The sequence below is a fragment of the Nerophis ophidion genome, linkage group LG28, assembly GCF_033978795.1.
Source record: "Nerophis ophidion isolate RoL-2023_Sa linkage group LG28, RoL_Noph_v1.0, whole genome shotgun sequence".
Taxonomy (NCBI): domain Eukaryota; kingdom Metazoa; phylum Chordata; class Actinopteri; order Syngnathiformes; family Syngnathidae; genus Nerophis; species Nerophis ophidion.
This window is the reverse complement of record NC_084638.1, coordinates 898,793-911,722: the sequence shown is the minus strand read 5'-3', so window position 1 is coordinate 911,722 and position 12,930 is coordinate 898,793. Positions and strand designations below refer to the sequence as shown.

The window sequence follows — 12,930 nt, the reverse complement described above, 5'->3', positions numbered from 1 at the left end:
AGTGATGAGCTGAACGGTATCTATATCCAAATACGGTTTGTTTATTTTATCTTATAATAGAGCGGCCATGCCAGCAACTTGACGGTTCCTGGTTTGATTCCCGCTTCCGCCATCCTAGTCACTGCCGTTGTGTCCTTGGGCAAGACACTTTACCCACCTGCTCCCAGTGCCACCCACACTGCTTTAAATGTAACTTAGATATTGGGTTTCACTATGTAAAGCGCTTTGAGTCACTAGAGAAAAGCGCTATATAAATATAATTCACTTCACTTCTTTGGTAAGGTTTAAGAAAACATTGAAAGGTGAAATAATTGAAAATGATAAAATATAGTAACAATTACTTTCATCCCATTGATTTTTGATTATTTTTATTTTTTTAAACGTTGATGTTCCAGGCAATCTAATCTTCTGTGAAGGTATAGGATAGGCAAATATAAGCTTTTTTGGTGCTTCTTTTTCTTTTCTTTCGTGTGTGTAAATGTGCATTATTGTATACATATAACGTGTACTGTAAAACTGATCACACAAAATGGTTGATTGATTTGATTGATTATATGACCGAAATAAACTTATTTCATTCATTCATTCATTCAATCAGGCCCAGATCGTCATATCTACTTGTTGATCAATAATATTGACGGACCTATGCTGCGTGGGGAGAAGACCCAGAGTGCACTGGGGCAGCTGGCGTCCCTGCCCAACGTTCACCTGGTGGCTACTATCGACCACATCAATGCTCCTCTTGGTTAGTATTGATCATTGATAGTTGTTGTTTGCATGAAACTTCATGTGGGTCTTTGTTACAAAAGCTTTTTTGGACACTGAATTTTTGTTTACATCAAATGATGCTCTAACATTGAATGTGGGTGAAATGTGTGTGTTTGAAAATTCATTTAAAAAAAATTCAGTGCCGAAATATTTCTATTCAAAACACGAAGACTCAAAACGCAAAATTAAGAGCATAATTTGAGGTAAAAAAAAATGCAGGTACATAAATTCAGTGTCCAAAATCATAATAAAGACACAAGTTTTTTCCACACTGAATTAAAAAAAAAAATGCAACAAACACTGAATTTTTAAACACACACATTTCACCCACATTCAATATAAAAGCGTAATTTGAGGTAAAAAAAAATGCAGTTCCATAAATTCAGTCGGCCCAATGCATTATTTGATGTAAAAAAATGCAGTTGACAAAATTAAACACATAAAATGTAGTTACATAAATTCAGTGTCCAAAATCATAATAAACACACAAGTTAACTTGCATAAAAATGTCTTCATGTTTTGAAGCCGTGAATGTTGTCTGTCTATCTGTGTTGGCCCTGTGATGAGGTGGTGACTTGTCCAGGGTGTACGCCGCCTTCCGCCAGATTGTAGCTGAGATAGGCGCCAGTGCCCCCCGCCACGCCGAAAGGGAATAAGCGGTAGTAAATGGATGGATGGATGGATGGATGGATGTTTTGAAGCAACAAATATTTCTGTAGTGAATTTTTCCACACTGAATTTTAAAAAATTGTCATTGATAAATTTATTATTTAAACACAATTTTGCCCACAACTTTTTATCCAATGAAATTGTCCGCATTATTTGATGTTAAAAAAATTCAGTTGACAAAACGCAAAAAACATGCAGTTACCTGAATTCAGTGTCCAAAATTGTAATAAAGACACAGTTTAACTTCCATAGAAATATTTCTGCACTGAATTTTTTTTAAAATGTAACAAAAAACAGAATTTTTAAACACACACATTTCACCCACATTCAATATAAGAGCATAATTTGATGTAAAAAAAATTGCAGTTCCATAAATTCAGTCGGCCCAATGCATTATTTGATATAAAAAATGCAGTTGACAAAATTAAACACATAAAATGTAGTTACATAAATTCAGTGTCCAAAATCATAATAAAGACACAAGTTAACTTCCATAAAAATGTCTTCATGTTTTGAAGCCGTGAATGTTGTCTGTCTATCTGTGTTGGCCCTGTGATGAGGTGGTGACTTGTCCAGGGTGTACCCCGCCTTCCGCCCGATTGTAGCTGAGATAAGCGCCAGCGCCCCCCGCGACGCCAAAAGGGAATAAGCGGTAGAAAATGGATGGATGTTTTGAAGCAACAAATATTTCTGTAGTGAATTTTTCCACACTGAATTTTAAAAAATTGTCATTCATAAATTTATTATTTAAACACAATTTTGCCCACAACTTTTTATCCAATGAAATTGTCCGCATTATTTGATGTAAAAAAATTCAGTTGACAAAACGCAAAAAAAATGCATTTACATGAATTCAGTGTCCAAAATTGTAATAAAGTCACAGCTAACTCCCATAGAAATATTTCCGCACTGAATTTTTAAAAAAATGTAACAAAAAACTGAATTTTTAAACACACACATTTCACTCACATTCAATATAAGAGCATAATTTGATGTAAAAAAAATTGCAGTTCCATAAATTCAGTCGGCCCAATGCATTATTTGATATAAAAAAATGCAGTTGACAAAATTAAACACATAAAATGTAGTTACATGAATTCAGTGTCCAAAATCATAATAAACACACAAGTTAACTTCCATAAAAATGTCTTCATGTTTTGAAGCAACAAATATTTCTGTTGTGAATTTTTCCACACTGAATTTTAAAAATTTGTAATTGATAAATTGCTTATTTAAACACTAATTTTGCCCACAACTTTTTATCCAATGAAAAACAAAAGTTGTGGGCAAAATTAGTGTTTAAAAAAAATCACTTTATCAATTACAATGTTGAATGTGGGTTAAAATGTGTGTGTTTAAAAATTCAGTTTTTGTTGCATTTTTTTAATTTTTATTCAGTCTGGAAAAAACTTGTCTTTATTATGATTTTGGACACTGAATTTATGTAACTACATTTTATGTGTTTAATTTTGTCAACTGCATTTTTTTATATCAAATAATGCATTGGGCCGACTGAATTTATGGAACTGCATTTTTTTACCTTAAATTATGCTCTTATATTGAATGTGGGTGAAATGTGTGTGTTTTAAAATTCAGTTTTTTGTTACATTTTGTTAAAAATTCAGTGTGGAAAAATTCAGTTATAAAAAAATTCAGTGCAGAAATATTTCTATGGAAGTCAAACTGTGTCTTTATTACAATTTTGGACACTCTTATTTCATTTAACTGCATTTTTTTGCGTTTCATTTTGTCAACTGAATTTTTTTTTACATCATATAATGCGGACAATTTTATTTAATAAAAGGTTGTGGGTAAAATTTGTGTGTTTATCAATTACAATGTTTTAAAATTCACCCACATTTAATATAAAAGCATAATTTGATGTAAAAAAGAAAATGCAGTTCCATAAATTCAGTCGGCCCAATGCATTATCTTATATAAAAAAATTCAGTTGACAAAATTAAACACATAAAATGTAGTTACATAAATTCAGTGTCCAAAATCATAATAAAGACACAAGTTAACTTCCATAAAAATGTCTTCATGTTTTGAAGCAACAAATATTTCTGTAGTGAGTTTTTCCACACTGAATTTTAAAAAAGTGTAATTGATAAATTTATTATTTTAACACTAATTTTACCCACAACTTTTTATCCAATGAAATTGTCCGCATTATATGATCTAAAAAAAATTCAGTTGACAAAATTAAACGCAAAAAAAATGCCTTTACATGAATTCAGTGTCCAAAATTGTAATAAAGACACAGTTTAACTTCCATAGAAATATTTCTGCACTGAATTTTTTTATGAACGAAAAAACGAAAAATTAAGAGCATAATTTGATGTAAAAAAAAATGCAGGTACATAAAATCAGTGTCAAAATCATAATAAAGACAATTTTTTTCCAGACTGAATTAAAAAAAAAAAATGCAACAAAAACTGAATTTTTAAACACACACATTTTAACCCACATTCAACATTGTAATTGATAAAGTGATTTTTTTAAACACACTAATTTTGCCCACAAAAGTTGTGGGCAAAATTAGTGTTTAAATGATCAATTTATCAATTACAAATTTTTAAAATTCAGTGTGGAAAAATTCACTACGGAAATATTTGTTGCTTGCATTTTTTTTTTTACATCAAATTATGCTCTTATGTGGGTGAAATGTGTGTGTTTAAAAATTCAGTTTTTGTTACATTTTTTTTTTTTAAATTCAGTGTGGAAAAAATTCAGTCATAAAAAAATTCAGTGCAGAAATATTTCTATGGAAGTTAAACTGTGTCTTTATTACAATTTTGGACACTGAATTCATGTAAAGGCTTTTTTTTTGCGTTTAGTTTTGTCAACTGAATTTTTTTACATCAAATAATGCGGACAATTTCATTGGATAAAAAGTTGTGGGCAAAATTAGCGTTTAAATAATCAATTTATCAATTACAATTTTTTAAAATTCAATGTGGAAAAATTCACTACAGAAATATTTGTTGCTTCAAAACATGAAGACATTTTTATGGAAGTTAACTTGTGTCTTTATTATGATTTTGGACACTGAATTTATGTAACTACATTTTATGTGTTTAATTTTGTCAACTGCATTTTTTTATACCAAATAATGCATTGGGCCGACTGAATTTATGGAACTGCATTTTTTTTTACCTTAAATTATGCTTTTGTATTAAATGTGGGTGAAATGTGTGTGTTTAAAAATTCAGTTTTTTGTTACATTTTGTTAAAAATTCAGTGTGGAAAAATTCAGTCATAAAAAAATTCAGTGCAGAAATATTTCCATGGAAGTCAAACTGTGTCTTTATTACAATTTTGGACACTCTTATTTCATTTAACTGCATTTTTTTGCGTTTCATTTTGTCAACTGAATTTTTTTTACATCATATAATGCGGACAATTTTATTTAATAAAAAGTTGTGGGTAAAATTTGTGTGTTTATCAATTACAATGTTTTAAAATTCACCCACATTTAATACAAAAGCATAATTTGATGTAAAAAAAAATGCAGTTCCATAAATTCAGTCGGCCCAATGCATTATCTTATACAAAAAATGCAGTTGACAAAATTAAACACATAAAATGTAGTTACATAAATTCAGTGTCCAAAATCATAATAAAGACACAAGTTAACTTCCATAAAAATGTCTTCATGTTTTGAAGCAACAAATATTTCTGTAGTGAATTTTTCCACACTGAATTTTAAAAATTATTAATTGATAAATTGATTTTTTAAACACTAATTTTACCCACAACTTTTTATTAAGAAAAATTGTCCGCATTATTTGATGTAAAAAAAATTCAGTTGACACAAACGCAAAAAAAAAATGCCTTTACATAAATTCAGTGTCCAAAATTGTAATAAAGACACAGTTTAACTTCCATAGAAATATTTCTGCACTGAATTTTTTTATGACTGATTTTTTTTCCACACTGAAATAAAAAAAAAATGTAACAAAAACAGAATTTTTAAACTCACACATTTCACCCAAATTCAATATAAGAGCATAATTTAATGTAAAAAAAAAAAAAAAAATGCAGTTCCATAAATTCAGTCGGCCCAATGCATTATTTGATATAAAAAAATGCAGTTGACAAAATTAAACACATAAAATGTAGTTACATGAATTCAGTGTCCAAAATCATAATAAAGACACAAGTTAACTTCCATAAAAATGTCTTCATGTTTTGAAGCAACAAATATTTCTGTAGTGAATTTTTCCACACTGAATTTTAAAAATTTGTAATTGATAAATTGCTTATTTAAACACTAATTTTGCCCACAACTTTTTATCCAATGAAAAAAAAAAAGTTGTGGGCAAAATTAGTGTGTTTAAAAAAATCACTTTATCAATTACGATGTTGAATGTGGGTTAAAATGTGTGTGTTTAAAAATTCAGTTTTTGTTGCATTTTTTTTTAATTCAGTCTGGAAAAAACTTGTCTTTATTATGATTTTGAACACTGCATTTTTTTTTACATCAAATTATGCTCTTAATTTTTTGTTTTTTCGTTCCTAAAAAAATTCAGTGCAGAAATATTTCTATAGAAGTTAAACTGTGTCTTTATTACGAATTTGGACACTGAATTCATGTAAATGCATTTTTTTGCGTTTAATTTTGTCAACTGAATTTTTTTTACATCATATAATGCGGACAATTTTATTTAATAAAAAGTTGTGGGTAAAATTAGTGTGTTTAAAAAATCAGTTTATCAATTACAATGTGTTAAAATTCAATGTGGAAAAATTCACTACAGAAATATTTGTTGCTTCAAAACATGAAGACATTTTTATGGAAGTTAACTTGTGTCTTTATTATGATTTTGGACACTGAATTTATGTAACTACATTTTATGTGTTTAATTTTGTCACCTGCATTTTTTTATATCAAATAATGCATTGGGCCGACTGAATTTATGGAACTGCATTTTTTTTTACCTCAAATTATGCTCTTATATTGAATGTGGGTGAAATGTGTGTGTTTAAAAAAAATCAGTTTTTTGTTTAATTTTTTTAAATTTCTGTGTAAGTCTCTCCTGTGTAATTTCAGTGTGGGACCAGTTCAAGCAGAGCCAGTTCAACTGGCTGTGGTGGGAGTGTGTGACGTTCCAGCACTACGCCGAGGAGACATCCTATGAGAACTCTCTTCTGGTTCAGCAAACGGGTGCCCTGGCCCTGTCCTCCCTTACACATGTGCTCCGCAGCTTGACGCCGAACGCAAGGTACCCTTTGCCCTTTGATTACACATCTGTGTAAAAGCTGTTTGGGTGCTCTGAATGCTAAAATACTGTTTATTTTTTTTTACCCCCCAGAGGTATTTTCAAACTACTGGTTGAATTTCAGCTGGAGAACAAAGACAACCCTTCATACACAGGTACACACGTCTCAAATGCTACTATTTTAATTTGAAGGTGAAACCGTTTTGTTTGTGCAGGGTTGTCATTCCAAGACTTCTACCAGCGTTGCCGGGAGTCCTTCCTGGTGAACTCTGACCTCACTCTGAGGACACAGCTGACCGAGTTCAGAGACCACAAACTGATTCGGACACGCAAGGTGAAGTCTAAACGCCGGAAGTTCCAAAATGTGTAGGGATGGTGTACCGAAACCTGGTTGTATGATAGCGCCAATGCCGATTTTACACGACAAAACGGGAGAAAAAAAAAAGATTTTAATTATTTGTGTCAGGTTCAAACAATGATGTAATCTATTAAACAAGACAAGAAGCAAGGAATTAAACAGAGACAGAATTCAATTTGGCTCAATTGAGGAGAAACGTCTGGACTGTACTCTTTGTACTGTGTCCCACCTTGCTCTGACAAAAGATTGTACACATCGTCTCTTGATTGGACTTTCCCTGATTACGTGGCAACAGCTGTTTCTAAAGGAAGGGGGTTGTAAACAGCCGCTGCCTTTGGTCACAAAACAGTTTAAAGAAGAGACAGGACACGCAAGGTAAAGTCCAGACGCCGGAAGCTCCAAAATGAGTAGGGATGGTGTACCGAAACCTGGTTGTATGATAGCGCCAATGCCGATTTTACACGACAAAACGGGAGAAAAAAAAAAGATTTTAATTATTTGTGTCAGGTTCAAACAATGATGTAATCTATTAAACAACACAAGAAGCAAGGAATTAAACAGAGACAGAATTCAATTTGGCTCAATTGAGGAGAAACGTCTGGACTGTACTCTTTGTACTGTGTCCCACCTTGCTCTGACAAAAGATTGTACACATCGTCTCTTGATTGGACTTTCCCTGATTACGTGGCAACAGCTGTTTTCTAAAGGAAGGGGGTTGTAAACAGCCGCTGCCTTTGGTCACAAAACAGTTCAAAGAAGAGACAGGACACGCAAGGTGAAGTCTAAACGCCGGAAGCTCCAAAATGAGTAGGAATGGTGTACCGAAACCTGGTTGTATGATAGCGCCAATGCCGGTTTTACACGACAATAACCAAAACGGGAGAGAAAAGAAAAAGATCTTTGTGCACAGTCTGCTGCTCTTTTTAAACATTATTGGCAATCTTAACGCGCCCTCATAACACCTAGTAGTGGCCAAAACAACACAGCACTTCCTCATTTGGCACCAATGACAGTTACTGTGTGTGAGGTTGTATTCAGGAACACTGGGAATTTTAAGCATTTGTGTCAGGTTCAAACACTGATGACATCTATTAAACAAGACAAGAAGCAAGGAATAAAAAAGAGACAGAATTCAATTTGGCTCAATTGAGGAAAAAACGTCTGGTCCAGTCCATAGTGGCTCTAACTTAAGAGTCAGAATCTAGTCCATAGTGGCTCTAACATAATAGTGAGAGTCCATTCCATAGTGGATCTAACATAATAGTGAGAGTCCAGTCCATAGTGGATCTAACATAATATTGTGAGAGTCCAGTCCATAGTGGATCTAACATAATATTGTGAGAGTCCAGTCTATAGTGGATCTAACATAAGAGTGAGAGTCCAGTCCATAGTGGATCTAACATAATAGTGAGAGAGTCCAGTCCATAGTGGATCTAACATAATAGTGTGAGAGTCCAGTCCATAGTGGATCTAACATAATAGTGAGAGTCCAGTCCATAGTGGATCTAACATAATAGTGAGAGTCCAGTCCATAGTGGATCTAACATAATAGTGAGAGTCCAGTCCATAGTGGATCTAGCATAATAGTGAGAGTCCAGTCCATAGTGGATCTAACATAATAGTGAGAATCCAGTCCATAGTGGATTTAACATAATATTGTAAGAGTCCAGTCCATAGTGGATCTAACATAATATTGTGAGAGTCCAGTCTATAGTGGATCTAACATAAGAGTGAGAGTCCAGTCCATAGTGGATCCAACTTAAAATTGTGAGAGTCCAGTCCATAGTGGATCTAACATAATAGTGAGAGTCCAGTCCGTAGTGGATCTAGCATAATATTGTGAGAGTCCAGTCCATAGTGGATCTAACATAATAGTGAGAATCCAGTCCATAGTGGATCTAACATAATATTGTAAGAGTCCAGTCCATAGTGGATCTAACGTAATAGTGAGAGTCCAGTCCATAGTGGATCTAACATAATATGAGAGTCCAGTTCTTGGTGGATCTAACATAATAGTGTGAGAGTCCAGTCCATAGTGGATCTAACATAATAGTGAGAGTCCAGTCCATAGTGGATCTAACATAATAGTGAGAGTCCAGTCTATAGTGGATCGAACATAATAGTGAGAGTCCGGTCCATAGTGGATCTAACATTATAATGAGAGTCCAGTCCCTAGTGGATCAAACATATTATTGTGAGAGTCCGGTCCATAGTGGATCTAACATAATAGTGAGAGTCCAGTCCATAGTGGATCTAACATAATATTGAGAGTCCAGTCCATAGTGGATCTAAAATAATAGTGAGAGTCCAGTCTATAGTGGATCTAACATAATAGTGAGAGTCCAGTCCATAGTGGATCTAACATAATAGTGTGAGAGTCCAGTCCATAGTGGATCTAACGTAATATTGTGAGAGTCCAGTCCATAGTGGATCTAACATAATAGTGAGAGTCCAGTCCATAGTGGATCTAACATAATAGTGAGAGTCCAGTCCATAGTGGATCTAACATAATAGTGAGAGTCCAGTCTATAGTGGATCTAACATAATAGTGAGAGTCCAGTCCATAGTGGATCTAATGTAATATTGTGAGAGTCCAGTCCATAGTGGATCTAACATAATAGTGAGAGTCCAGTCCATAGTGGATCTAACATAATATTGTGAGAGTCCAGTCCATAGTGGATCTAACATAAGAGTGAGAGTCCAGTCCATAGTGGATCCCACTTAAAATTGTGAGAGTCCAGTCCATAGTGGATCTGAGATTATAGTGAGAGTCCAGTCCGTAGTGGATCTAATATTATAGTGAGAAGTCCAGTCCATAGTGGATCTAACATAATAGTGAGCGTCCAGTCCATAGTGGATCTAACATAATAGTGAGAGAGTCCAGTCCATAGTGGATCTAACATAATAGTGTGAGAGTCCAGTCCATAGTGGATCTAACGTAATATTGTGAGAGTCCAGTCCATAGTGGATCTAACATAATAGTGAGAGTCCAGTCCATAGTGGATCTAACATAATAGTGAGAGTCCAGTCCATAGTGGATCTAACATAATAGTGAGAGTCCAGTCTATAGTGGATCTAACATAATAGTGAGAGTCCAGTCCATAGTGGATCTAATGTAATATTGTGAGAGTCCAGTCCATAGTGGATCTAACATAATAGTGAGAGTCCAGTCCATAGTGGATCTAACATAATATTGTGAGAGTCCAGTCCATAGTGGATCTAACATAAGAGTGAGAGTCCAGTCCATAGTGGATCCCACTTAAAATTGTGAGAGTCCAGTCCATAGTGGATCTGAGATTATAGTGAGAGTCCAGTCCGTAGTGGATCTAATATTATAGTGAGAAGTCCAGTCCATAGTGGATCTAACATAATAGTGAGCGTCCAGTCCATAGTGGATCTAACATAATAGTGAGAGAGTCCAGTCCATAGTGGATCTAACATAATAGTGAGAGTCCAGTCCATAGTGGATCTAACGTAATAGTGAGAGTCCAGTCCATAGTGGATCTAACATAATATGAGAGTCCAGTTCTTGGTGGATCTAACATAATAGTGTGAGAGTCCAGTCCATAGTGGATCTAACATAATAGTGAGAGTCCAGTCCATAGTGGATCTAACATAATAGTGAGAGTCCAGTTCATAGTGGATCTAACATAATAGTGAGAGTCCAGTCCATAGTGGATCCAACTTAAAATTGTGAGAGTCCAGTCCATAGTGGATCTAACATAATAGTGAGAGTCCAGTCCATAGTGGATCTAACATAATATTGTGAGAGTCCGGTCCATAGTGGATCTAACATAATAGTGAGAGTCCAGTCCATAGTGGATCTAACATAATATTGTGAGAGTCCAGTCCATAGTGGATCCAACATAATATTGTGAGAGTCCAGTCCATAGTGGATCCAACATTATAGTAAGAAGTCCAGTCCATAGTGGATCTAACATAATATTGTGAGAGTCCAGTCCAGTCCATAGTGGATCTAACATAATAGTGAGAGTCCAGTCCATAGTGGATCTAACATAATAGTGAGAGTCCAGTCAATAGTGGATCTAACATAATAGTGAGAGTCCAGTCCATAGTGGATCTAACATAATAGTGAGAGTCCAGTCCATAGTGGATCTAACATAATATTGTGAGAGTCCAGTCCATAGTGGATCTAACATAATAGTGAGAGTCCAGTCCATAGTGGATCTAACATAATAGTGAGAGTCCAGTCCATAGTGGATCTAACATAATATTGTGAGAGTCCAGTCCATAGTGGATCTAACATAAGAGTGAGAGTCCAGTCCATAGTGGATCCCACTTAAAATTGTGAGAGTCCAGTCCATAGTGGATCTGAGATTATAGTGAGAGTCCAGTCCGTAGTGGATCTAATATTATAGTGAGAAGTCCAGTCCATAGTGGATCTAACATAATAGTGAGCGTCCAGTCCATAGTGGATCTAACATAATAGTGAGAGAGTCCAGTCCATAGTGGATCTAACATAATAGTGTGAGAGTCCAGTCCATAGTGGATCTAACGTAATATTGTGAGAGTCCAGTCCATAGTGGATCTAACATAATAGTGAGAGTCCAGTCCATAGTGGATCTAACATAATAGTGAGAGTCCAGTCCATAGTGGATCTAACATAATAGTGAGAGTCCAGTCTATAGTGGATCTAACATAATAGTGAGAGTCCAGTCCATAGTGGATCTAATGTAATATTGTGAGAGTCCAGTCCATAGTGGATCTAACATAATAGTGAGAGTCCAGTCCATAGTGGATCTAACATAATATTGTGAGAGTCCAGTCCATAGTGGATCTAACATAAGAGTGAGAGTCCAGTCCATAGTGGATCCCACTTAAAATTGTGAGAGTCCAGTCCATAGTGGATCTGAGATTATAGTGAGAGTCCAGTCCGTAGTGGATCTAATATTATAGTGAGAAGTCCAGTCCATAGTGGATCTAACATAATAGTGAGCGTCCAGTCCATAGTGGATCTAACATAATAGTGAGAGAGTCCAGTCCATAGTGGATCTAACATAATAGTGAGAGTCCAGTCCATAGTGGATCTAACGTAATAGTGAGAGTCCAGTCCATAGTGGATCTAACATAATATGAGAGTCCAGTTCTTGGTGGATCTAACATAATAGTGTGAGAGTCCAGTCCATAGTGGATCTAACATAATAGTGAGAGTCCAGTCCATAGTGGATCTAACATAATAGTGAGAGTCCAGTTCATAGTGGATCTAACATAATAGTGAGAGTCCAGTCCATAGTGGATCCAACTTAAAATTGTGAGAGTCCAGTCCATAGTGGATCTAACATAATAGTGAGAGTCCAGTCCATAGTGGATCTAACATAATATTGTGAGAGTCCGGTCCATAGTGGATCTAACATAATAGTGAGAGTCCAGTCCATAGTGGATCTAACATAATATTGTGAGAGTCCAGTCCATAGTGGATCCAACATAATATTGTGAGAGTCCAGTCCATAGTGGATCCAACATTATAGTAAGAAGTCCAGTCCATAGTGGATCTAACATAATAGTGAGAGTCCAGTCCATAGTGGATCTAACATAATATTGTGAGAGTCCAGTCCAGTCCATAGTGGATCTAACATAATAGTGAGAGTCCAGTCCATAGTGGATCTAACATAATAGTGAGAGTCCAGTCAATAGTGGATCTAACATAATAGTGAGAGTCCAGTCCATAGTGGATCTAACATAATAGTGAGAGTCCAGTCCATAGTGGATCTAACATAATATTGTGAGAGTCCAGTCCATAGTGGATCTAACATAATAGTGAGAGTCCAGTCCATAGTGGATCTAACATAATAGTGAGAGTCCAGTCCATAGTGGATCTAACATAATATTGTGAGAGTCCAGTCCATAGTGGATCTAACATAAGAGTGAGAGTCCAGTCCATAGTGGATC

General features: G+C 34.8%; 1 protein-coding gene across 2 annotated transcripts in view; it reads left to right on the top strand.

The window, feature by feature from the left end:
• The first annotated feature begins 590 nt into the window (after positions 1-590).
• Positions 591-12,930, top strand: part of LOC133544896 (origin recognition complex subunit 2-like) — a 58,869-nt gene continuing 46,529 nt past the window's right edge. For both annotated transcript variants that reach the window (XM_061890132.1, XM_061890131.1), the window contains exons 1-4: positions 591-745; positions 6,494-6,665; positions 6,756-6,817; positions 6,878-6,996. In XM_061890132.1, coding sequence (XP_061746116.1) covers positions 646-745; positions 6,494-6,665; positions 6,756-6,817; positions 6,878-6,996 — 453 coding nt within the window. In that variant the 5' untranslated portion in view covers positions 591-645. The remainder of the gene's footprint in view (positions 746-6,493; positions 6,666-6,755; positions 6,818-6,877; positions 6,997-12,930) is intronic.